Genomic DNA, 26,914 nt, shown 5'->3' on the forward strand with positions numbered 1-26,914 from the left:
TTTTGTACTTCTCCAGCTGGACTCATGCCCCGAGGGTCAGGCATGCCTATGGGTTCTTCACGCCAGGGGATATAGCTCTACAAGGAGGTGATGAATCTTCCTAACCAACGTCCTGATACTACTCAAACATTTTTTAGGAGAAACGTCAACATTTTTATATGACCTGTTAGGAAGGGAATGTAGAATTCTCAACATTTTAAAAACTTCAAATACAAAAATTTAGGCCCTCAAAATAAAAGACTTCTAAAAAGTCACAGTGCACAGCTTCAAGCCTGTCCTGAGACCCTGAGGGGCAATTTGGGTGTGCTGGTCTACAGGAGGTAATGTCTAAAACCCTGGCTTCCAGGACTGCAAGCTCAGACTGAAAACATCCCTGGCCCCGTACACATCTGATCTTGTTGGCTCTGCCCTGGGGAGCCATGCACTCATTGGCAGGAGGAACAGAGGCACTGGGGAAGGTGCCCACGGCTGGCTGAGACCCCGCAGCCAGAGTCCCCAGGCCTTCAATGCAGCACAGAGCCACTGACCACAGGCACAGCCACAAAGTACCACTGGGGCCCGGGCTGTGGGTCAGGCCCTTCTGGGCAGCTCATGCGTCAGACCCAACTCAGTATGCCTGGACCAAGCTTCATCCACAGAGGGGTCCAGGCCCATAGATCAGGAACCTCCCCGCTGGACCCCAAACCATGGAAGGGGTCAATTGGCCATGGCTTAGACACTAGCTGTCCACCAAATGTCCATGTGCCCGTGTGTGCATGCACACACATGTACACAGGTTGAGCAGCTAGGACAATGGCGGATCATCACACGGGGACCCTGGTGTCTTCTGGGTACAGCTTCCTGGCACCTGACTGCGCAGAGGAAGCGGGTGGTGGCTGCCATCCTGTCTCAGGGTCTGTTACACTTGCATCAGAGGCTGTGCTATTCTGGGAAGAGGGAGGCCCCCAGGAGGGAAAGGCCAGAACCTGCCGGGGTGGGAAGTGAGGAGGGGGTTTCCCTGGAAGGAGGAGGAAGCGATGAGGCTCTTCCTGTGTCCTCTCTCCTCTCCTGTGGGCTGGCCTGGTCCCCAGACATCTGAAGACCACACATCACCTGACGAATCACTCGCATAGCATCCTGGTGTCAGAACACTGCGGCAGCCCCTGTCCATTCAAGTTCATGTTCACCCTGCCCCCACAATCTTGGTATGACCCCCTCCTGCTTGCTCCCCATCCCTGGCGGCCCATCCATGCAGCCTACAGCATCCTGTGTGGCCCTGGAGGGAGGGCTCCACAAGGCAGCCATGCAGGGAAGGAGGCTGACGGGCGTTAGGGCCCAGACCTCTGCAGTGACTCACGGCAGCTGCAGTGGAGACCACGCCCAGCAAGGAACAGGGGCCTGGAGGTGCCTGTTTGGAATGGACTGAATGGAAGTCTGGCATTTTGAGAAAACAGTAACAATAAACGTCTCTGGGACAAATTCACAATCAGACAGAAACAAAATATATTTATTAGAAATATTACAGAGTCATATGTCACACTTGGTCGTGTCCACATTTGTACACGCATCTGTTGTGTCTGGGCCACGCTCAGCACTCTGCACTCCTGGCAGCAACGAGGCCGCATTCATCCACTGCACTCAGCTCGTGCGGTTACAGTCAGAGAGCTGCTCAGGGCAGCGTGGGCCCAGCCAAACTTTAACCTGGCCAGAAAAATGAAACCTGCCACAAAGCTGGGGCCACAATATTAAATATCCTTTATAAAAGGGCTTCGGAGTCCTGTCCATTGCTGCATGCCACTCTCACTTCCTCTAAAATGGCCCTCGGGCTCTGGGCTGGGGAGGACTGGGGCTGGATATGCAAAGGAGCTTGTATCTGATGATAGAGTCCTCCATCCCAGGCAGGGCACAGAAAGGGGCCTGTCCCCTTGGTAGGGACAGCAGGGGGCTGGGAAAGCAGCCCACCATTCTGGGGCTGAGACCCACGGACACCGTGACACCAGGTGTGGGTCCGCTGGGATCCTTGGGTGGTCTCAACAAAAGCTATACAACAGCTGAGTGAAGAGCGAAAACCAAAGACCACCGTCATTTTTGAAGTGAGGAGGGACAGGGCAGGAGAGGTGTGGATTCCCCCGGCTCCCCAGATGGCCAGCCCCATGGGCAAGGGCTATGACGCCACCGTCAGCCAGGAAACAACTCAGCACACAAAGAGCCAAGGGCTTCTCTTTGTGTCTTAAAATGACTCTGCCCCTCTTGGGGATCTTGCATTTTGTGTCTATCTTACATATAAAAATCATAGATTTTTTTTGGAAAAAGGATCTACAGAACCACCAAATAATTTTAAATGACGAAGTGCTAGGTGGAGGAAGATGGGAAGAAACACAGATACGGTGGCCGTTGAAAACCTCAGGACAGGGAACCAGGGAGGGTGGGGTGCGCTCACAGTAACCACCACGTGTTCTCAACTTTAAAAACATTCCATACTCACCTTGTGCTCTGAGCGCCTCAATTAAAATTGGACCGAGGTGACCCCCCGCCCCTTCAGTACGGGAAGACCTGACCCCACACCAGGATTCCCAGGGCCAGCCCTACACGGCCTGGTCCCTCAGGCAGGACACAGGCATGCTGTGCTCTAGCCTGCCCACTGGGCAGCAAGGGGAATTGGGCAACCTCTCTGAGTTATAAAAATAAACTTCACATGGCCCCCTCTCTTCTTTTTAACCTGAAGTGAGCCCCCCACTGAGAGACTGCTGCAGGAGCTGATCCCAGACCCTCTCAGGAACCACAGGGCACCAGGCATCGGCAACCCCTCCCACAGAGCCTGCAGTGAACCCAGAGTAAACACAGCCATCAACGGCTCAACCCCTCTTGGGTGTGACGTCCCCTTGTGGGGTGAGCAAGGCAGGTGCAGTGGAGAGAGGAGGACACCTGGGAGGAGACACCGGGGAACTTCCAGCAGACTGTCCAGGAAGGCACTGCCACTTTCCATGTGAAGACACCCCACATGGTCACCGTCACCAGACTCCCCTTCCAGCGCTTCTCGGGGACTTTGAAAATACACACAACATGACGCTGGTGGCCTTCCTGACATTCTGACCCCAGGCCAGGGCAGGTGAGGGGTGTGTGCTGTCAGGGAGCCCCTATATGAGAGCCCCAGTAGGCCACCTCTGCAGTTTGAGGACGACGGACGGACCCTGGAGGGGCCCAGTGTCTCCTCCAAGGCAACTGGGCAGGGGGGCCGAGCTCACACCTCCCAGGACAGGGACCAACAGGACCCCACTGTGCACAAGGGCCCGCCTGCCCCCTGGGTTCACAGGGTATACTGGGCAGGGTGGGCAGCCCTGGGCTCAGGGAGTGTCAACGGACCTGGGTCAGAGGGCACTGATGTCAGCAGCTGTGGGAGCCCCCTGGGCCAGCGGGGACCTCATTTGCCATGAAATGTGCATGTATCTGCCCAGGTGATGACCTGCACCCATGCCTGCACGACCCAGGGAGGGGCTGCTCTGGGAGGGGCATATGTATGCTCTGGTTGAAGGGCTGTTCTGTGGGGGTGTTCTGCAGCCACATGGGGCGACTGCACATGCTGGGGAAGCCGATGCCCTTCATCCAGTCATACCCGAGCCCTCCCTGCCTCGCTCGGGCCTGCTGTCCATGCAAATTTAAGAGGCCCGGGGAAGGACTAAGCCAAAGCCAGAGCTGAGATGCTGTCTGCCCAACACCCCAAGAAAGACATGTCTTCAGCCTACTTGTGCAAAAGCAGGAGGACCCTGGCCAACACAGGCCCGTCCCTTCTGTCTGAGGGACTCCGTCAAGTTCTGCGTGTACAAGCATGTGGATGTGGACGAGTGTGAACATGTGCAGGACACAAGGAGGAGGTGAGGTCACAGAGGCTTTCTGTCCACTGCCAAGCACCAGTCCTGGTGTGACCGCGCCCCAGACACACCCCCTCCTGTCCCTCCCAGGGGCACCGAGCACACACCCAGGGGCTCCTTTCATCTCAAACGTTTGGTGTCCCACCCAGAGAATGAAGTAAGGGACAGGAGACCTAACGGTGGCAAAATCCTCCCTGGGAACCAAGTCTGTCCCCGAAAGGCAGGGCTCACGTGACTCAGAGCTGCTCGAGAGCTGACTTTGTTCTTCTGTGTCCTGCTGGGTGTTTCTGGAGGGGCTGGACTGGCAAGTGCAGAGTTTTTAGAAGGCAGAAGCCAGGATTCTTGGTAGAAAGATGATGGGTTTAGATGTTTGTCATGAGACTCAGGGCAGCTCCAGTGAACACATCGCAGGGCTCCCACAGGAGAATGGGGCCCCTGGGAGCACGACTCCCGACTTACAGTCCATATGTGTCAGGGTTCAGGGTGGGTGCGGTGAACCCAGCTGTTTCTTCTTTGTGTGTCGGACTCAGGTGGAGCCTGCCTTGGAAATCCAGACGGTGAGCAGCTGACAGCACAGACCAGGTGCTTCCAGGACACGCAGTGGGTGTGGGACATGCAGGACCTACGTCTCGAAGTACTTGTAGATCTGGGCCACATACTGCATCACGCTCTGCCAGTCAGGCCGGTCCGTGTGCAGCAACTCACTGAGCTCCTGTGGGAGAGGGCAGAGGTCACAAGGTGCCGCCGGACCTTCCCATGTGGCCGGCAGGTGCAGGCAACACCCAGCCAGTGCTAAAGGTGCTCAGTGGGGAAAAGAAAAGTTTTTCCTTCCCGCTTATTCAGGAGATGCTATGCGTTTAGGAACATTAGACATGATCTCCTGCCCCTCTCTTATTTTAACAATGAGCATTAAAAAAAAGTTCTGAAAAAAGAAAAGCTCTGAACAAAAACTAAGAGTTGTCATATGATCCAGCAATCCCACTCCTGGGCACATATATGGGTAAAACTCTAATTCAAAAATATACATCACCCCAATGGTCTAGGCAGCACTAGTCACAGTAGCCAAGATAAGGAAATAATTTCAATGTCCATCGACAGAGGAATGGATAAAGAAGACGTGTTACGTATATACAATGGAGTATTACTCAGCCATTAAAAAGAATCAAATAATGCCATTTGCAGCAACATGGATGCAACTAGAGATTATTACACTAAGTGAAGTAAATCAGACAGAGAAAGGCAAATAGCATATGATATCATTTATGCATGGAATCTCAAAAATGACACAACTGAACTTATCTATGAAACAGACTCACAGACATAGAGAAGACTTGTGGTTGCCAAGGGGTGGGGGAGGAGAGGACTGGGAGTTTGGGATTAGCAGATGTAAACTATTACATACAGGATGGATAAACAACAAGGTCCTACTGTACAGCATGGGGAACTGTATTCAGTATCCTGGGATAAACAAAAATGGGAAAGAATATGGAATCACTTTGTTGTACAGGAGAAACTAATAGGACATTGTAAATCGGCTCTACTTCAATAAAACAAGTTTTGAAAAGAGTCACCATGATTCCACTGTTGTAAAAGGATTCCCACTTCTCCTGGCTGCATTTGCACGCACACTCATGTCCTCCCACGTTGTCACTGCATTCCCTGAACATTTTTCATACACAATTTCCCACACAGCTGTGCTGCATCATTTAGGGGATATACACTGTCCAGGAAAACAGCTGTTCCGTCCTAACAGCGCAGTGTGTGACTGTGGTCACTTCTCTCCAGTGAGCATCTGTGTGGTACTGTTTCTGCTATTTGGGCCACAAAAGCCCTGCACTGGCTGAAAGCTATTTGACCAGAGGGTCACCAGTGGTAAAAGGGTCACCAGTCCACATTTTATTGTTTCCCTTCATTTCATCGACCCCAAGCAAGCACGGGCAGAGGCCGGGGACTGATGGCCGCAGGACGGTGCTCCATCCACTGCTCAGCCAGGCTTTCCTGAAATTTGTGTCACCAAACTATTCAATAATTCACCTTGGGGCTGACTGCGGATTCTTCTGTGGTCATGAGAGAACAGTAGGGAAGGTCCTGGCATGAAGCTGGAAGCAGAGACATTGTAGAAAAGCAGGCTGAGATCAAAACATCTGTTCCTGGGTGGAGACAGAACTGGCTGAGGCCTGCAACCAGCCATTTAGCTTCTGTTTTCAGCATCTAAATATATTTTACTGATTTTGCTCCCTAGTGAGGCTGAGAAATCAGCGTTATCATTGGTCTGAGGGAAGGGTGGAAAAGGAGTGTATGGAACACCCCACACAGGAACCTACAGCAATGTGAAAAGAGAAACAATGCATTCACAGAAGACAAGGAGGAAAAGCCTCCTTCTGTCTGTGTGCACAGATAGACGCACAAAGAGCTGAAATTCTTATAATACAAGGGCTGCTAACATGATGACACAGAGAGAAGCAATGAGGGATCGAGCTCTCGGGAGGCAGATGAGCTCTGAGAGGCTGGAGGGATGGCAAACCCCCTTTAGAGGGCAAGGACACATCTTCCTGCTCAGAGAGGATTCTGAAGTCTGATCAATATTCAGTTTTACTCAGACTGTCCTACAAGCTTGAACCTAATAGTAATTAAATTTTAAACTATTTTAGTGCATTGTCAACATAATGTTTGAACATGTTTGAAGAAATCAGTTAACACCTTTCAGGAGAAGACAGAATATGTTGGATCAATAAAAATCCAGTAGTGTAAGACACTTGATTCAGTAGCTAAAAATCTTCCAAAAAAAGAAAACACCAGATCCAGATGGTTTCACTGGTTAATTCTATCAAACAGTCCAGGAAGAAATAATACCAGTTCTATGCAATCTCTCGGAGAAGGCAATGGCAAGCCACTCCAGTACTCTTGCCTAGAAAATCCCATGGATGGAGGAGCCTGGTAGGCTGCAGTCCGTGGGGTCGCTAAGGGTCGGACACGACTGAGCGACTTCACTTTCACTTTTCACTTTCACACATTGGAGAAGGAAATGGCAACCCACTCCAGTGTTCTTGCCTGGAGAATCCCAGGGACAGGGGAGCCTGGTGGGCTTTCGTCTATGGGGTCACAAAGAGTCGGACACGACTGAAGTGACTTAGCAGCAGCAGCAGCAGCAGCATGCAATCTCTTCCAGGAAACAGAATAGGAGGGAACACTTCCTCATTCATTCTGTGAAGCTGGAACTACCCTGATACCAAAAGCAGGACAAGACATTACAAGAATACCAATTTCTCACTAACATGTAAACACAACGATCCTTAATAAATATTAGCAAATTGAATCATGATCAAGTGGGTTCATCTCAGGAATGCAAGCCTGGCTCAACAGCCGTCAATCAATCAAATTTATTCATAGTTGTTGCTGTTTAGTCGCTAAGTTGTGTCCGACTCTTTTTGACCCTATAGACTGTAGCCTGCGAGGCTCCTCTGTCCACGGGATTTCCCAGGGAAGGATACTGGAGTGGGTTGTCATGCCCTCCGCCAGGAGATCTTCCCACACTGGGATTGAACCCTCATCTCTTATGTCTCCTGCATTGGAAAGCAGATTCTTTACTACCAGGGAAGCCATGTTATGTGTATTTCACTACAATAAAAGTAATTGAAAAAAAAAAAAAGATAGGGCTTCTTGCCCTTAGGACTCTAGCAAGAATACTGGAGTGGGTTGTCATGCCCTTCTCCAGGGGATCTGCCCAACCCAGGGATCAAACTAAGGTCTCCCACGTTGAAGGTGGATTCTTCACTGTCTGCGTCACCAGAGAAGCCCAGAGATAAGCCCTATAATCAGATAAGTTACAATATAACACATATGCACTTGATAGACTATGAGTATATTGTGCTTTAAGAGTCCAGGTTGGCATGGCTGCTCAGATGTAGGGTCATGGAGGGGTGAGATGTGGACTCTGGAGTTGGAGAGCCTCCTCGAGCCTTGTCTTGGCTATTCACAAGCTATGTGCCCTTCCACGAAATTGCAGTCCACGAAGTGCAGATGCTCCTCATGTAAGGAGCATCTATGTCATAGGACTTCTGAGAGGGTCCATGAGTCAACTCACAGAAAGTGCCTGGCACAGAATAGCCTCTATAAAGTTTATGTGACAGCACAGGCTCAGCCTCACCTAAGGAATCTTTCTAACCTCCCTATAAAACCCTGAGTTGTGAAGACCTCCCTTCCCAGGTGACCTGAAGACCTTAGTCTATGTGAGGAGTGACCGTTCTGGAGGACACACAGGCTCAGCGAGCAAGTGACACCCTCACAGACCACATGACCTGGTGTGGGCATGTCTGCCTTACCAGTGCAAACACACCCACACTTGGAGGGCACCCGTTCTGGCTGCTCTGACAGTGGCGGCAACAAGTCCATGCCTCTTCTCTCTCCACCCTTCCTGTGATTGATGCAGCGGGTGAAACTTCTGTCTCACACTGTGGCGGGGAAGAAATGCATTCTTAACTCGGGGGAACACTCTGGTGTTTTCACTTGGAAAAACTCTCATCGTTGTTAATCCGCTAAATGCAGAAGCCTATATTTGCTAGAATATAAACATATAAGGAATTTTTTTCCTGACTAATCTAATAATAGAACTTGACCAAAGACTTGGGATTGTTACTGCTGCCAGTTCTGATTGGGTACAGTTTTAAAATGTCACATGTAATTAAATAAATTATTTTTCACTGCATCTCATGATACGAAAGCAAATTTAATAATGTAGGAAGCTTCTATTTTCTTGATGGCATGAACTGGTTAAACTGCTCACAAACATTCCTAAATGTTTGTGAGATCCACAGTGATGTTTGTCAGTAGCTCCTCAGAGACTTCTGTACAAATAAAATTGCTGGCTCTGATGATTAGCTCAACAAGATGACCTCATTTGCTTCCCAGCATTCACTAACTTCAATAGTACATGAGACGAAAAAATAGGAAAAAAAATTAAATTAAAAAAGCAAATACTAACAGTAACACTTCCCAGGCGGCTCTAGTGGTAAAGAACCTGCCTGCCAATGTAGGTGACACAGGAGACGGAGGTTTGATCCCTGGGTTGGGAAGATCCTCTGGAAAAGGGCATGGTAACCCAGTTCAGTATTACTGCCTGGGAAATCCCACAGACACAGGATCTTGGCGGGATACAGACCACAGGGTCACCAAGAGTCAGACACAACTGAAGTGACTTAGCATGCAAGCATACAAAGAAACCCGTATTCTGTATAGAATATCATCTTCCAACAAGTTCTCATTATATTAATATCTTTAAGCAAATGATCTGTGGTTATTTGTTAGCTGCTTTTGATTTGTGCTGCTGAAGAAGACTCTTGAGAGGCCCTCGGACAGCAAAGAGATTAAACCAGTCAGTCCAAAAGGAAATCAACCCTGAATATTCATTGGAAGGACTAATGCTAAAGTTGAAGCTCCAACACTTTGGCCACCTGATGCAAAGAGCTGACTCACTGGAAAAGACCCTGATGCTGGGAAAGATTGAAGGCAAAAGGAGAAGGGGATGACAGAAGATGAGATGGTTGCAAGGGATCACTGACTCAGTGGACATGAGTCTGAGCAAACTCTGGGAGACTGTGGAGGATAAAGGGGCCTGGCGTGCTGCAGTCCATGGGGCTGAAAAGAGTCTGACATGACTTAGTGACTGAACAATGACAACTCCTTAGCTGTTTAGTGTTTCAGAAGATAAATCAGGTTCCTGTTATTCCATCCTGGCCAGACATTAAGTCCCCCCACTTCTTTTTAAATACTCTAGACTTGAATTTACACAATAGGGACATCTGTTTCTCAAAGGTTCAGTGGAATTTGGGCAGACTAGTATTTTTTTGTTTACGTGTGTGTGTGACTATATTTAAAACGAATTTCACTTCTTTAACAGCTAAAGTTCTAGTTCTTTCTCTGTGAGTTTTGGAGAAATAGTTACATTTACTATTTGAAGAAATATTTTTATGTACATATTTTAAAAACTGTCCACTCTGTCAAACATGTTAATGTAACACTGTTATAACTATAGTATTAAAATTCCTACGATAGTTGTCTTTTCCCCCCTTTTTTCCCCCCAAAATGTTATTTATTTTTAATTTTGGGCTGTGCTGGGTCTTTGTTGTCACAAGGGCTCTCCTCTAGTTGTGGTGAGCAAGCGCTCCTTTTCATTGCCAAATGCAGGCTTCTCGTTGCAGTGGCCTCTCTTGCTCTGGAGTACCGGCTCTAGGGTGCACGGGCTTCAGTAGCTGAGGTTACTGTGGCGCATGGGCTTAGTCGCCCCACAGCACTGGAATCTTCCCAGCCCAGGAATCAAGCCCACGTCTCCTGCATAGGCAGGTAGATTCTTTACTGATGAGCCACCAGGGAAGCCCCTTGTCTTTTCCCTTTTCATTTCACCCTCTGAGGGTTACACAAGTATATCTCTCACTGTTATTGCTGCTGAGATTTTCCTAATCACTGAACATGTTTTTAAATGTTTATTGGCCATTTGTGAGTTGCCTATTCCACACTTTGATAGTTTTCTACTAGGTTTCTTTTATTATTGGTTAGTACAAATTATTGGTAGATTATCTGTCTTTGCTTTTTCTACAGTTATGTTATAATGTGTCTGGATGGATGTTTTGTATTATTTATCCTGTTTGAGATTCCATTAAGAATCTGTGGTCTTTGGTCATTCTGGAAAAATTTCAGGCGCCACTTCTTCAAATATTATCTCTCTTCATGTTTTCTTTCCTCTACTTCTGGAATTCCCACTGGCCATGGGAGTTGGACATGGTCTGATTTTATCTTCTATGCCTCTTAAGCTGTGACAGACACTATCAGTTGGTCCCAACCTCTGTTTCCCTTGCAGGCTTCCCACTAAAGAGGATGAGAAACGTTCTATGTTTACCTTCCCAAATCCCTTTACAGCTGGGGTGGCCACGCAACAGAGAACTGCCACAGAGCTGGAGGAGCTCTGGGAAGCCTTAGGGTTTTCTTATCAAAGGGGGCGATGTCAGGCACTCGCTGTACCCCTTCCTCCCCTCTTGTGGCCCAACAGATGGGAGTGATGTCTGGAGCTTGGCAGCCATGTTCAACCATAGAGAGACAAATAGGAGGACAAAGAGCCAACAGAGTGAAGACACTCTGTGGGCCGTGATTACAACATTAAGCAGTGAACCATTCCTGAAACTATCAAATAAAAAAAAAAAATCTTTATGGTTGAAGCAACCGTTGGTTAGGTTTTCCATTTCTTAAAGTTGAAAACCTATTAACTAATAAAACCCCTCTATCACATTTTCATCTTAAAATCTCTGTTATATGTCCTGGGTAATTTCCTGTGATCTATTTTCTGGTTCAGCAGTTCTCCTTTCTGCTGTATCCAATCAATTTTCAATCCAGCTGTGGTTTTTACTTTCAAATTTTAAATTTCCACTTGGCTCTTTTCGAAATTAAAAAAGAATAAAACCATGTTCCTTCCTTATGATTTTTATTCCTTCTCTGATCTCTTTAATACGTTTAAACATAGTCTTTTGAGGTCTCTTTCTTATTGTTTTATTATCTCAAATTCTGGTAGATGGTCCTCTTGTTCATGGTGCCTGCTGACTAGCTCAAGTAGATAATTTTCTTTTGTTTAAATTTGATTGGAGTCTAGTTGATTTACAATGTTGTGCTAGTTTCAGGTGTACAGCAAAGTGATTCAGTTATACATACACATACAGTCATTCTTTTTCAGAGTCTTTTCACATATAGGTTATCACAGAATACTAAGTAGAGTTCCCTGTGCTGTACAGCAGGTCCTGTTGTCAAGTAGATCATTTTCCCAACTGCTTTTATTTTTTTCCAACTGCTCTGTAATTCTGAGTTGTGAGTGTATTTTCAGTAGCCTCTGTCCTCTGGGCCACAGAGCTTCTGGCAGCAGAGACACTATAAATTGGTCACTGCTTGCAGCAGATCTTATAAATTTGGACTCCAGACCTCATCTGGCCCAGCTTTCCTTCCTCCCCTACAGGAAATTTTCTCTTTTTTTTGGCCACAAAAAAGTCCCAGGTGGAGACTGAGCTTCCTTATCACCTCCCTGAACTGGCAGGTGGCAATTTTTATCTCCCCTTCACTAAGAAAATGAGCACTTGGGGATCCTTGGTTCTATGCAGGGGTCTCAGGACCAATGCTCTGGTTATAGGAGCTCAGTGAAAGGTCTCCTGCCCCTGCATGAGCATGAACCACAGCCTGCACCCATTGGAGGCCCTTTCCCACCACCCCAGTCCCACTCTGGGGTGGCCATAGTCCAGCACATGCCTCAGGACTCTGGTCTTCACTCCTTTTTTAATTTCTAGCATCTAGTTATTTCCCATTCCTTCTTCAGAGTTTGGCTATGTATTGATATTTTTTAAATTACAAAGTATTCATATTTCCATGGCTTTAATAATGCAGTCTAGAACTGAAATTTATCCACAGTGAAATCTTCACTGAAAACACTCTAAATCACATGTGATCAGACCAACTGGACACTTTTATATTTGGAATCATGAGTAATGGACTTCATTGCTGTGAAGATTATTTAGTAGATGGCATAAAAGTTCTTTCTCACGGGATTAGAGTATAGAATACAAAAGGGGACACTCACCAGGCTCGGTTTGATGCCTACACTTTCAGCTGCTTCAAATGCCAACAAGAGATTTCTTTTCTAGGTTAAAAGACAAACAGAATGAACTTATCAGCCAAGAATATATAGCTTTTGTTAGGAATAAACACCAAGTGCTGTGATTCATGGGGTCGCGGAGAGTCGGACACGACTGAGCGACTGAACTGAACTGAACTGAACTGACATTCCCGTATAGATTAGCTACTATTTATAAAACACTAGTGTTGAAGTCAAGTATGTAGACAGCGGTCTCAGTTTAAAGGGGAAAAAAGAAGATTAACAGATTACCACTGTCACTAAAAAATAACATTATTGATTGATTCCTGACCATCAAAGATACATTTTTGTTAGTTATTTTTTACTTTGTCAATATTTAGGACATATATATTCTGTGTGTATCAAGTTGTTTAATCATGGTGCTGTATCAAAAATTATCAAAGTAATATGTGCACACAGTTAAACATAATCACACGAAAGACTTCCTTGCCTCAATCCTGGACCTTGGAAGAATGATTTTTTGTTTCTCTCTTTAATTCCAGTGACTTCCTTCATTTCTCTGTACTGCTTACATCACTGTTTCTTCCTTCCTTCCTTCTAAATATTTATTTGGCTTAGTTGCAGCACTTGGGATCTTTAGTTGCAGCATGGGGGATCTAGTTCCCTGATCAGGGATTGAACCCGGGCCCACCTGTTTTGGGAGCTTGGAATCTTAGCCACCGGACCACCAGGGAAGTCCCTCGACTTTCTTGATTTCTAAAATAGAGGCATGACCTTGTAACTTCCTCCTCAGTTAAATGAGGACTCAGGAATCATGCGCCTCTCTCTTCCCTTCATTCTAGTCACACAGCTCACGTTCGCTCCCTTATTAGTTACGTTTGTGACTTTAACCAGTGTCCTCAAACCATCATTTCTTGTCCCATCAGTTATGAATGACAGTTTTTGACTTCACTTGGTGTGATGAGGAGGACTTTCCCTTGCCTTTCCTCCACCTGGTCATGTTCTGAACTGTTCAAGCTGATACACTTGGCTTCCTTCTCCTCAACTACACTGAAGTGTCCGGCGCCCTCTTAACATGATGACTCTGAAGGTTGAAAATAACAAGGGGTATTGGCACAGCAACTGAGATCACATTCCTCGCCCTGGGTTCCACGGTTGTGATGCTGTGCCACTCAAAACTTTCCAAAGGGTTTTCCTCTTTGTAACAACCAACAGCTCAGAACCACACCACGTTTCAGTGTGCTCCAGACCTGGACCTTGCCTTTCTTCAAGTCTGTTTTCAGTTCTGCTTGTTTGGAACTTTTCTTGCTGGAGGAGAACTGTGTATCCTTCTCTTCTTCTGGTTTCTTATCTTCCTATGGCTTATAATCCATGATATTCTCTTTGTACTAAAGTGACTTTTCAGATTCTGATTTTGATAGGTTTTTACAGGCGGCACTACTGATAAAGAACTTGCCCAACAGTTCAAGATTCATGGGTTCGGTCTCTGGGTTGGGAAGATCCCCTGGAGGAGGGCATGGCAACACACTCTAGCATCCTTGCCTGGAGAATCCCATGAACAGAGGAGCCTGGCGGGCTACAGTCCAGTGGGCTGCACAGAGTTGGACATAACTGAAGTGACTTAACATGCATATAAACATTACAGGCCTCTCTTGGTGCCCTTTTCGATGTCTGCTGTTCACCAAAAAACCCAAGAAATACACTGCACTGAGAGCTCCCCAGACCCAGGCTCCAACTGAGGAGGGCTGTTCACTCATCCTGAAGGTCAAAGGCATCATTTTATTCAAATTAGCTCCTTCCCTTTGAAATTCAACTTCAAACTCATCCCTTCCAGGAAGCCTTCCCTGCTTGCAACCCTCTCTCTCCTCCAGCAAGAACCCCCCAGACTGAGTGTCACACACGTGCTCAGCTTTAAACTCTGCTGGTTTGATTTGCCTGTGTTAACACATTATTCTGAGAACCCTCATCGGTAACTCTGAGATACGAGTTTCTTTCCCCAGACCTGAACACACGGTCTCCCAGTGCAGGGGCCAAACCCAGAGCACCTCCACATGCGGCAGTTAGGAAGCAGGAGGCCAGCGGTCATCAGGGGAGGCTGTGACGCTGCACGATCTGGAATGAAAACTCCATGCCAAGTTGAGGATTCAAGCCAAGTTGAGGATTATAACCCAGGAATAGCCTCTGAGGAAGCTCCCAGAACTGTTCTGCCTGTAAGAGGTCAAAGCACAGTCGTACAGGATATTGAGACAGAGGGTTGTGCATCAAAGGATGCACCTGGAGCTGAGTCCTTCACCCCTCATGAACCTGCAGCATCTCACAGCCTGACCTGCCTCCTCCCCAGGACAGCAGGAGCAGGGAGAAGAAAGGCAACCCGCATGCTGGAACCTTGGGCCCCCGGATCTTGAGGACAACAGAGAGACCAAGCTGTGATGCTCGACTGTTCTGTGAGTTTCCAGATCTGGGCAGCTGGCTGTGAATCTCAGGGATCACTGGCTTCCAGGTGACATGATGTGGTTTTCGTTATCTGGAAGCAATGAGATGATCTGAAGGGTGAAAGCAAACACTTTCCATTCTTTTCCAACACGTCCACTGATGGGAGGACAAAGCGCCACGGCCGCAGTCAAAGACTTCACACCCTGAGGACCTATCTGCAGCAGGCTTCGACCAACCTCCCCATCGGCAGAAACATTCAATACCTGCTCAACCATGAGGAGCAGTACTCTGCCAGCACCATCAGACTCTCCCAGGAGACAACCTTCCTTCTTGACCTTCCCTGGGCCCTGACGACCCATGATCTGATGCTCACTCTGTACTAGCAGCCCTGGATCGTGTAAATCAGCCACATCCCTTGATGCACAGCCCTCTTGTCTCAAAACCTTGTACAACTGTGCTTCGACCTCTAACAGGCAGAACAGTTCTGGGAACTTTCTCAGAGGCTGTTCCCTGGTTATAATCCTCAGTTTGGCTTGAATAAAAGTTTTCTTTTTCTTCCTTGATCGACTGATGAATTCTTTTTTGTCGACAGTGCCCAGGTTTTGTGGATCCTGGGACCCCATATGCCCCTGCTGACCTTCGTGGCTGCTCCTCCTGGTACCTTTGCTGGGCCACTCTGCCCTGCCCTGGCAACAAGGACAGAGTCCTCAAGGCTTGTTCCTTGTCTTCTCTTGGTACCTCTGTGAAGTTTGATTTATGATAAGAAATACACCTTTGGTCTTTGTCCTGGTTCCTGCACAGAGCTCCTAAAGCCTTTGTAATTTTCTATGTAGGAGTCACGGAGGCATCTTTTGTAATATTTGTTTTCTGTCCTTGGTTCTAAAGATAGCTTCAGAGAAATAAAGGTGAAACAGGTGTCTTTTTATTCGCTTGTTTATCTGGCTGTGCCAGGTCTCAGTTGCAGCACGTGGGGTCTTTACTGGAGGCATGCCAACTCTGAATTGCGGTGTGTGGAATCTGGTTCCATAACCAGGGATTGAGCCTGGGTCTCCTGCATTGGGAGCGCAGACTTCTAGCCACTGGACTGCCAGGGAAGTTCCAAAAAAGGTGTCTTCTGTTATTCATAACAAACCCCTTCCAACAACACCTGGGTTTATGTTAATGACTCAAGTTTTGAAAACCCCTGGAAAGACAGGGTGGGATTAGAGGTTATAACATTCAGTCCCACCCCCTGACCTGCAGGGAGTGGGGAGGGGCTGGAGGCTGAACCAGTCATCAATGACCAATGATTTAATTAGTCATATCTGTATAATGAAGCTGCCAGTAAAACCCCAAAGGATGGGTTTAAGTGAAGCATCCATGTGCTGGGAGGGTGGCACACTGCAGACTCCAAGGGGACAGAAGCTCCCCTGCTCAGGACCCCTCCCCTAGACCTCGTCCTACGGACTTCCTCATCTGGCCCACCGGCCTCCCGGTGTCCCTGGTCTCTGCTCCCCTGGGCGTGCCTTTGGCATGTTCACTGGCTCTGGAAGGCTCTCCCGCTCTGTGCATCACTGGTTCCCTCATGTGGGCTCTTCACTGGAATTCCACCTCAGAGACATCCACAACCTTCCTGGTGAAAGTCAGGTCCCGTGTTCACCCCACGCCCTGTGTTTCTCTCATGTTCTTCCACAGTTTATAGTTATTTACTTACAGTGCTACTTGTTACAAGTTTACTCACTTGTTTGCGGACCATCCACCTCCCGAGGACAAAGAACCTGTCCATACCACCACTGCTGCCTTTATTACTGGGCATGACAGCTACCAAGAAATATCTGTTGAGTAAATGAGTCCAGGGCCTGGGACAGCATTTTCCGGAGTAACTCTGTGGAGTATGATTTTTAGGATGTTCTAGGGCAGGGTTTGGCAAACCACAGCCCACAGGCCGAACTCAGCCTGCAGCTTGTTTTTGTTAATAAAGTTTTATTAGAACACAGCAAGCCTATTAATTAACAAACATCTATGGCCACTTGGGTGCCTTGATGGGAAAGCTGAGTAGCTTTGACAAAGACCACCGACCAACAAAGCCTACCACTGACCCCTGACACAGGAAGTCTGCCAACTCCTGTTATGGGTAATTATATTAAATGTTAAAAAGGTTCTGTGGCTCTGACGTAGGTTGGCCTAAAATGAGTCACACAGGTTTCTCTAATGAAGGACTTTCTAGAGTATTTACGGCATCAGGAATCTCCAGAAATGTGCTATGATAAACAGCTTCCCCAGCTTATCTGAGCCAGGGATTTCTGGTTCTTTGGAAAAGATTTTAAAAATGCTGGCCTAAGGTCTTAAAACCATGAAGGTGAGAGTCCGTCAGGGCCTCCTCTGAAAAATAAGTGATAGGAAGTTTTCAGCAGACATAGTCAACTGGTCTGCTGCGTTTTCCTAGGTAACAAGGGAAGTTGAGGACATTACTGAGGGTGGGACCTGCCCTCCGTTGTGATCTGTGCTGGAGTCATACCCCAGTTTCCTCTTCAAGTCCACAAACCCCACACTCCCTGGGATGCATCAACAGTGTGAGGAATGTGACCAGGGTGGGGACGGGGGACTTACTTTCTCCTGGCTGTTCAGCTCCTGGTATGGGATGTGGGCAGGCAGGTAGGTGTGGAGGAGAGCGCAAAAGGCCAAGCCGTCACTCCAGCTGCTGCTGAAATTGGTGATATCGATGTTCTGTGGGGAGAGCGGCATTAATCACCAGATTGCTGAGTCATGACTAAACAGGGCTGTGCTGCGATCCATGTGTGTAGCTATCTCTGGGTTTGCAGGAAGATGAGACCAACTACCACCCACGTCTGCTGGGAGTACATTCGTTAATAATTCTGCTGTCAGGAATGGTGGTCTGATGTTGCCTAAGTCCATTCACAGAAAAGCACAAAAAAATACTCTGGAGTGAAAAACAGTGGGGACTTTCTGGTGGCCTGCTGGTAGGTCAAAGGTTCTCAGACACTGTACTCAGATTAACCACCTGGTTAGCTTTGTACATCCTAGTACTTCCCAGCCTTATTTGGCCAAAGAAGAATCACCACCACCACCACCACCACCACCACCACCACCACCATGATCACATCACCATCTCCATCACCATCATCACCATCGCCACCATCTCCTAGGGAAGACCCAAGGACTTCCCCTCAGAGAGCCACCGTAAGCTGGGTGTCCTTAAGCTCTCAGTCTGATCCACAAGGACAGCCCCTGGGAGAGACAGGAACTAGTGTGACATACAAGTCTGAGAGGCCCGGCTGGAAGGTCTGTCTGTGCTCAGGCTGGACCCCTGAGAAGCATATCATCTGAATCTCTTGTCTCAAAAGTCTCTCTGACGACCCTGCAGCTACCTGATGGGAGTTGGGGGCTGTGCTGGAAATGAAGGCACTCTGATTTCATGCCTTCTGAAAAGGCTTGCGCATGAAACAAGCAGAAAGAAGAGCCAGGGTGGGCAGGCACAACCCATCCAGTTCACTCAGTTTCAGCTTTCAAACCTGATGCTGGGCTGGGAGACCCTGGGGAGGGGGGTCAGCTGCAGAGAAACCTGGCATCAGTAAGAGGGGAGGGTTTCCAGACTTAAGGGGTGAGAAGGGAGGACGGTTGGCGGAGTGTCTACACAGTGCCGGTCACTGTGCATTTTCTCATTTAATTCCCAGGACACCCACACCTGTAAGTAAGCAGCGTCATGCCCATTTGACAGGTGAGAAAGCTGAAGTGAAACCAAACCCTACTGGTCCAGCTCCACCCGATGGCCACTGCTCCCGTTTCTCTTGTTGGGTTTCCTTCCTCCTTCTCTTTTCTCCCTTCCTCCCTGACTTCCTTCCTGTATAAATTCACTTTACACCAAAAGCATTTAACACTTGGTAGATCTTTTTCTGAAACATGAAAACATTTTTTTTACACTTCACTCATACCATTTATGATACAAAACATCATTTTTCTCCATCTGTACTATCTTCAGAGGCATTTGAGAGGCCAAAGGGGACCTGGAAGGGGAACAATGCCACTCATCTAACAAACTGAGATGCTGCCCTCTATTTCAGCTCACTGAACACCACTTAGGAACAGCTTTTGATCTAAAGTGCAAACATCCTCATTTATTGAGCCAGGGTAGGGGGTAATAATCTGGTGCCATCAAAGCCAGGAGTGAAGAGTCAATCAGAATGACTCAGGCCCTCAGGACAGATCAGCAGCCAGGTCACTACCGGATGGACGGCCACTCTTGGGCCATCAGGCATCATGAGACACACATGGACCCTCACCCTTCAGCTGCTGCTGCTGCTAAGTCACTTCAGTTGTGTCCGACTGTGCGACCCCATAGACGGCAGCCCACCAGGCTCCCCCGTCCCTGGGATTCTCCAGGCAAGAACACTGGAGTGGGTTGCCATTTCCTTCTCCAATGCATGAAAGTGAAAAGTGAAAGTGAAGTTGCTCAGTCGTGTCCGATTCTTCGTGACCCCATGGACTACAACCCACCAGGCCCCTCCGTCCACGGGATTCTCCAGGTAAGAGTACTGGAGTGGGGTGCCATTGCCTTCTCAGCAGCAGGACTTAAACACTGCCCCAGACCAAGGAGGCATCTTTTAAAACAAGGAATTATGTAAATCCTAAATCCAGCTGGCTTACAAGATCCAACACGTGGGTCAGGAAGGGCTTGTCTTTTGTGTCACTTATTTCCCAGGTTACCTGGGAAACAGACTTTGTTTTAATCTTTTAATTTTTTAAAAAGAAAATTTATTATTATTATTTTTTTGGCTGCGCTGGGTCTTTGTTGCTGCACGAGGGCTTTCTCTAGCTGCAGTTCACAAGCTTCTTGTTGGGGTAGTTTTCTTGTTGCAGAGCTCAGAAAAGGGCTCCAGCTCAGGCCCTAGAGCGCTTAGTTGCTCTGTAGTATATGGGATCTTCCCGGACCAGGGATCGAACCTGTGTCCCCTGCACTGGCAGGCAGGTTCGTAACCACTGGACAACCAGGGAAGTTCCCAGGTCTCAGACTTTGAACTGTTCTGTCTCCAGCAGAGATGGAGGGCATCCAGCTGTGACCTGTTAAGATTACATTCATTCCAAGAACATGATGTGCTCAAATAAATCTTACCCTTCACTTCTCTGGGGGGAACAACACAGCTCTAGTTTCCTGAATGCTACCTGAAACTGTCCTTGGTTCCATGTGAACAACGAGACTATCAACAATCCCCCCCTCAGCACCGCTGGCGGGACAACTAAGCACGGGTGTGCATCTTGGTCCCTCAGGTCAGAGGTGGGAGTCAGCGGGCAGAGGCACTGAGTTCCAATTGTCGCCCTGTGGCTGTCACCCCGAAGGGCTTCCTTACTGTTCCCCAAGGTATATCTGGGTGAGAGAAAGGTGAGCTGAGAGTGGCACAGCTTGATATGCCCATGTTTTTCACAAGAATCACAGCAAAGGGGTGAGTTGACCAATCTCTCTGGGATCTCTCACTTGAATCCTGTTCAACTGTGGACCCATCCGCAGATCACTGTAGCCCAGTACTCCTTGGGTTTCTGGTCAGCGGACAGAGGGGGCACAGGGGATGTGGAGGATGCATGGGGATGGCCTTGCCAAGCAGGGAGTGGTGGAATAGCCTTCCCAGAGGCCCTGAAGAGTGAACTGTGCAGACAGCTCGTAGATGGGGGAGGCAGCAGGTACTCCTGGGCGGGAAAGGGCTGCCAGGTGAGGGCAGAGAGAAGACAGTGTCCTGGGCAGGGTGGCTGAGCCAAGGAACAAGATGAGTCCTGACCCCCGACCCCAGGACGGATTAAAAGCCTTCTCCTCAGCTGGGGACGGTCAGCATCAGCTCGGCCTTGGTGTAGGTGAGGCCTGTGTAGCCTGTGGGCATCGATACTCAGTGCTCATAGCTGCACCGACCAACGACAAGAACATGGCACCCCAAGGGTGTAAATACGGTGCCTTCCTTTCCCCAGAGACCATCCTACTGAATCTTAGGGCCGCATCAAGAGAATAACGTACAGAGCAGTGGGAATCAGTCAACCAGGCACTCTACAAGATGGATCTTCAACTCTTTCCTTGTTACTTATTCCCAAATAAAACTGCCTGAGATCACTGTTAGCCTTGACTGCAAGTCAGCAGGCAGAAGGGAGCATATTGGGAGGCTGAGTGTCCAGAGCTGGATGCTGCTGACATGGATAGATGTGCTTCATGAAAACTCACTGGGCTGTACACGTGCACGTGCAGTAAGAGCTACATCAACAAAGAGGAAAGAAACGAACGGAGGCCAGGGAGGGAGATGAGCAGGAAGAGGGGTGGGTGAGGGAGGGGGGCAGTCGGGGAAGAGGATTGATTAAGAAGGAGAAAGGGAAGACAAACAGGGACCCTGATCATCTTAAGGGTCTGAACCATGGCTGTCTGAAAGAATGCCAGGATTTTGGAATTTACGTAAGATTTACTGGAGGAAAAAGCAGAGCTACAACCAAAAAGAAACTTGCTGACTATTTCCCCAAGGGGAATGGTAATTACTCATTGCAAATTACCCTCAACTTTCTCTGGGCTATAAATACTTCAGAGACATTCCCAAGTGAGAGAAAGTTCCAGGGAGAGGAAGGCTCAGATATAAAAAAGGTAACATTCTGAGCATCTCCAAAAAGGAGTGCTTAGGAGAAAATTTTGTAAGATAACAGATTTTTGTCCCTAGGACCACAGAAGTCATTTGAGACACACAAAAACCGACAGGCACAGAGGAAGCTAAAACGACATTGGTGAATATCTGAGAACATGATCAGAGCAGCTTAGATTGTAGACAAGTTCCAGGAGGGTGAATGGGGATGAAGCTTGCAAACAACATGGCTGACAGAGCAGAGCAAAACCCAACAACCACAGCATTTGCTTCTAGAAGGTTCATTTCATTTGTCTTCTGTTGCTTGGAAATGCTGATATCTGGTGAAAACATGAACCGCTCTGTGGTGCATACAGCCACCAAGGACATGGCTGTGATCTGTTCCAATGAAACTCCATCACCCCTCAGCATCTCCGTAGGCTGTTATAATGGATTTCAATGAATGGATCGACTCTGTGTGCACTAAATGCACAAGATTTTTAAAAAGTTAAAAAAAAAAAAAAGGAAGTTTTTGGGAAGAAGACGGCAGACCGTTTAGAAATCACCGTCAGTCCTCTGCCTCAGGAATCAGCTGTCCTGGGCGCAGGACGGCCTTAGCACCCTCACCCTGAAGCTTCCTGGGCCTGTTTTGAAGGCGTCTTATTGTCACAGCTGGAGAATCAGACTGAGATTCTTTTTTTTTGGGGGGGGAGGGGGCGTGTAACAATTTATAGATCATTGAGGATAAAAGTAGCTCATTCCTCGGCAAGGCGCAGCTTGGGTAGGAAGAGCCCCGGGGAGACAGAACTTCCTTTGAAGATCTGGTGAGAAAAGTACAGAAGAGCATGTGCACATGCAGGGGTAGGGGAGGGGAAATCGCCACAAAGGCGGCCTGCACGCCCTCTCGGAACGTGACCAGCCTCGCTCCCTGCCTGGACGCACGTCTGCACCTATCCACGCCTCCCATTCCAGGAGCCAGTCCAATCCCAGGCTACCCGGTGACTGTCAAGTGGCCTGGCCCTGCACACGTGCAGTACTTGGCCATGGACTCACGCAGATGCGCCAGTGGACCATGGGGAACACTCTCTGTACACCCTTCCTTTCTGAGGCCCCATCTCACTGAAGGTCGCTGTCTCGGGTGCCCACTCTGATCAGTGTGTCCTCGTCTCGGAAGGGCAGCTGTGACCCCACCCCACCCAACACCAGCTCTGCACCATGACAGAAACTGTTCCCTAGCAGAGAGCTGTGATCATGGGATCACCTCGTGAATATCCCTTCTCTCGGGGATCAGCTGCCTGGAGATAAGTATATCTAATCAGATGGTTAATTTATAAGCCAACATGAAACATGAGGATACAGATGAACAGGTTTATCATCCTGGGGAAACAGAGGCACAAAATGCAACGAGCATAAAAGAACTGGCTACATAAAGTTAAGTTTCTGTGTGACACACATTTTAAAAAAAAGTACTTGCATACACACAGTAAGTGACTAATACCCGGAGACACAACCGGTCAGAAACACATGAAGAGGGCTTCAGTCTCACCAGAAAATAAAACCTTTACTCATCAAATTGGCAAAAGTGAAACAGATGGTTAATTCACAGAGTCAACAAAGATGTGGGGAAGTGGGTATAATCTTATATGGGCTGATGGGCTGATGTGTGTGCTCAGTCACTCAGTCGTGTCTGACTCTTTTGAGACCACATGGATTGTAGCCTGCCAGGCTCCTCTTTGTTCATGGGATTCTCCAGGCCAGAATACTGGAGTGGGTTGCCATGCCCTCCTCCAGGCGATTGTCCTGACCCAGGGATCGAACCCAGGTCTCCCACATTGCAGGTGGATTCTTTACTATCTGAGCCACCAGAGAAGCCCATGAATACTGGAGTGGGTAGCCCATCCCTTCTCTGGGGATATTCCTAACCCAGGAATCAAACTGGGATCTCCTGCACTGCAGGTGGATTCTTTACCATCTGGGAAGCCCACATGGGCTGATAGGAATACAAACTGGTACAGACTTTCAGGAAGGCAACCGGAAGTGCTTTGCTAAATACAAATGATTTGATCAAGTCATTTCACTTCTAGGCAACTTTTCTAGAGGAAATAGTCACGCAACTATCTGCTCAAAGATTCACCTACAAGAATGTTTACTGCAATATTACTGTTCAGAATTGGGAACTGGCGATACCCCAGTTGCCTACCAATTAAGCTAAATAAACTTTCCTTTTGAAAACCTTAATAAAAAATCTATAACTCAGTTTTCTGACCTGAATACATTCCTAGGAAGCTTGTGGGAAACCACAGCCATTCTGGTTTTCAATATGTCTGCTACACTCAGTAATTTCTAGATAATTGTACTTTTCACCAATTACTAGATGTCAACCTAAAAGGTTGGTCCTGGACTTCTCTATGTCATCGCTGACTTAGTTGAAATCCAGGAGACACACAGAATAACAAGCAGATAGATTCGTAAGGAACTGAGGGCTTAAAACCTGGGACAGAGGAGCTCAGAGCAGCAGGTCTAGGAAGAACGCTCTTTGACTTACATGGCAAGAACCAAGGGTAAGTTACAGGGGAAAGAGAACAGGACCAACTGAGGATGAGGGCTTTCTGATGATAAGAGGGTTACTGTGTCTCCAGGGATGTGTAGGCAGATATGCACCACCTTCCCCTAGAGACAGTGCTGAAAGGATACTGACACATCAGAAGCATGGTTGGAGCCTATCTTTTTTGCTTCCTCCTTTCTCACTGAACAAGTGCTAGAATGTCCCCACCCATGACGTCCCTCCCTGAGTTTCTCTGACCGTGGCATCATGACAGGTGGTCCCATTCCGCCCCCTAAGACAGCGGCCCCTCTCGCCACACCCCCAGCGCATCACGGGGCACTAGTTCCTCTGCTTCTAGTTCCTGCCAGGTCTTTCCTCTACCGCTCAGCTTGGCTCTGAAACAACTCCCTGCCGTGTCCCATCCCCAGGCCCAGCCCATGCTCAGGGTCTCTGTAAAAGCACTTTTCAGGAATCACCCTCATTTCCAGTCCTCTAGTGACTCTCTCCTGAGTTGATCACCTCATTTTCATTAATTTCACTCATCTTGACCTACTCTTTCTAAGGGAGACCGTTACTTGTAGCCCTGGTGGCTCCATTCATCCTAGAATGGTCCAACTGCCCCCTTTCCAGGCTCTGTCATCTGTCTGCACCCCTAAACCCCATGCCTCTAGCTGAGAGCTTATCTGTATCCACCAAGGACAAGTTACAGAAATGGTTTCTTGGTGCCTAGGAAATTGCTCAAAATCTTATGTGTCCTTCCAACCCTCTACAAAGAGAAGCAGAATAGTACAGTGTTTCAGAGACCAGGCTCCAGAGCCTGATTCTGGGTTTGGATGCAAACTCTGTCATTTTAACAAGCTGTACGCTTCACTATGCATGTGTTCCCATCATGAACCATCTGCACTCACGGGTCAAGTTTCCAGACTGGAAGGGGAGCTCAGCTCACAGTCTGAAGTCTAATGACAGTAAATGCTTACTGAGCCCCTCTGTGTGTTGGTTGCCATGAGACACACACACAACGAAGCGTGGTCCCCACCTCAAAAGGTTCACCACGTTCAGTAGAGCAGGCAGGGCAGACATGTCATGATCTGGGGTCACATGGGGGCAGCCCCTGGTGGCTGGGCTACAGAGAACCAGCAAGTCATGAACAGGATCCCCCTGTGGTTCTGGGAACACTGGAGACAAAAGTCTGGCTCTTGTTTTCTTTTGTGACTGAAAATCAGACTGAACAGGGACCTTGGAAACCAAAACATAAATGACTCCAAGGAGGAAAAACGAGCCCAAGTTGCAAGCAGCTCTGAGGCCCAGGTCTTTCTCTGTCACTATAGCAGCTGTGTAACTGGGACTTAAGACAAATGACTCAACTTCTCTGTCTTTCAGTTTCCCCACCTTCCAAATAACTAGCTTAGATTAGGTTAGATTATATTTGTTTTGTTTATTTAGTAATTTATTTTTGGCTGTGCTGGGTCTTTACTGCTCTGCACAGGCTTTCTCTAATTGCAGTGAGCAGGGGCTGCTCTCTAGTTGGGGTGCACGGGCTTCTCATGGTGGTGGTTTCTCTTGTTACGGAATACAGGCCCTAGGGCACAAGCTCAATTAGTTGGGGTGCATGGTCTAGCTGCTCTGTGGCATGTGGGATCTTCCTGGATCAGGGATTGAACCCAAGTTGCCTGCATTGGCCTGTGGATTCTTTACCACTGAGCCACAAGGGAAGTCCCTGTATTCATGGTTTTGAAATGAATGGCTATGGAACCTGCTCTTCCAACAAAAATTTATGCAGAAGCTCTTTCTAGAGATTGAAAACCATAAGATGACATGATCTCTCACCAGCTCCCATGTCTGTTCTGTGCTGCATCATTCGACACGACAGGCAGTAGCCACAGGTAGCTACTTAAATTATTTAAAATTAAAATTAAATGTGGTTCTCAGCCACATTAGCCACCTTTTAACTGCTGAGTGGGTAAGGTGCTCGCTGGCACAGATCTAGAACATTCCCACCAACTCAGAGTTTTCCTGGACAGCACTGCCCTGCACCACACAAACATGAAGGTTTATTCCCCCTCCTTTTATGCAAGTATAGCATGCTGTGGATAGTTCCAAATCCTGGCTTTTTCCCTACTCACCAGGATCCAGAGATAGGTCCTTACACCACACAGGGATAACAGTTACAGTATAGAAACCAAGACAGTGCATTCTGAAGCCAGAAGCCCGTCACTTACTATGGCATGACTAAGCAATTAGGCAACTTCTCTGCACCTTGGTTTCCAAATCCTTTTTAAGGATTTGGAAGGGATATCTCATGGGATTACAGTCCAGGCACGTAAGCACGCAGAACAATGTCCACCACACGTATGATACTCACTATACACCAGCTCATTCTCAGCTCTGTTCTTTCCTACAATGTGGATGAACACAACAGATGCTGAGGCTGTTTCCAGCCTTTTGCTATCACTCTGCACACATGTGGAATAAACCACGATGGATTCTGCCAATCTGCCCTCTGAGACCTTCTCTATCTTATTCCCTCCTCCCATACCTACCCCATAACATACGAGTGACTTCTCCACACATCCCTAAAAGAATCTTCAAGGTTTCAGGGAACAATGTGATTCCGTCCATCCTAAGATGCTCTAGTACTCTAAACAGAATATTTTTAGTAAGGGGAAAAAGAAAACCATTGTTTTTTTAAAGGGAAAATGGAACTTGTGTATTTTTGGATATGCTTACCAAAAAACCCCACAAAATATAATAACTAAACAACTTGCTCTGAGGAATTTCATTCTAAGACCAAGTTTAATTTATGCTCAACAAACAATCTTGAACCACATCTTAACCTTCCATCTCCAAGAAGACTGAATTCAGTCTCCGAAATCATAAGCTTCTT

The 26,914-nt window shown here is 47.8% G+C and overlaps 1 protein-coding gene across 5 annotated transcripts in view; it reads right to left on the reverse strand.

The window, feature by feature from the left end:
- Nucleotides 1–1,458: 1,458 nt before the first annotated feature.
- The window catches only part of SPECC1 (sperm antigen with calponin homology and coiled-coil domains 1), a 229,286-nt gene continuing 203,830 nt past the window's right edge, over nt 1,459–26,914 (reverse strand). For 3 of the 5 annotated variants that reach the window (XM_088828936.1, XM_088828937.1, XM_088828940.1), the window contains 2 exons: nt 17,494–17,610; nt 16,282–16,768 (listed from right to left, as the gene is read on the reverse strand). In XM_088828936.1, coding sequence (XP_088685062.1) covers nt 16,586–16,768; nt 17,494–17,610 — 300 coding nt within the window. In that variant the 3' untranslated portion in view covers nt 16,282–16,585. Of the gene's footprint in view, nt 4,561–12,456; nt 12,517–16,280; nt 16,769–17,493; nt 17,611–26,914 lie in introns of those variants that run through there. The other 2 variants (XM_055407385.2, XM_088828939.1) reach the window with 2 other exon arrangements.

The sequence above is a fragment of the Moschus berezovskii genome, chromosome 20 (genome assembly GCF_049115385.1).
Source record: "Moschus berezovskii isolate FMDL1 chromosome 20, NW_MosBer_1.0, whole genome shotgun sequence".
Taxonomy (NCBI): domain Eukaryota; kingdom Metazoa; phylum Chordata; class Mammalia; order Artiodactyla; family Moschidae; genus Moschus; species Moschus berezovskii.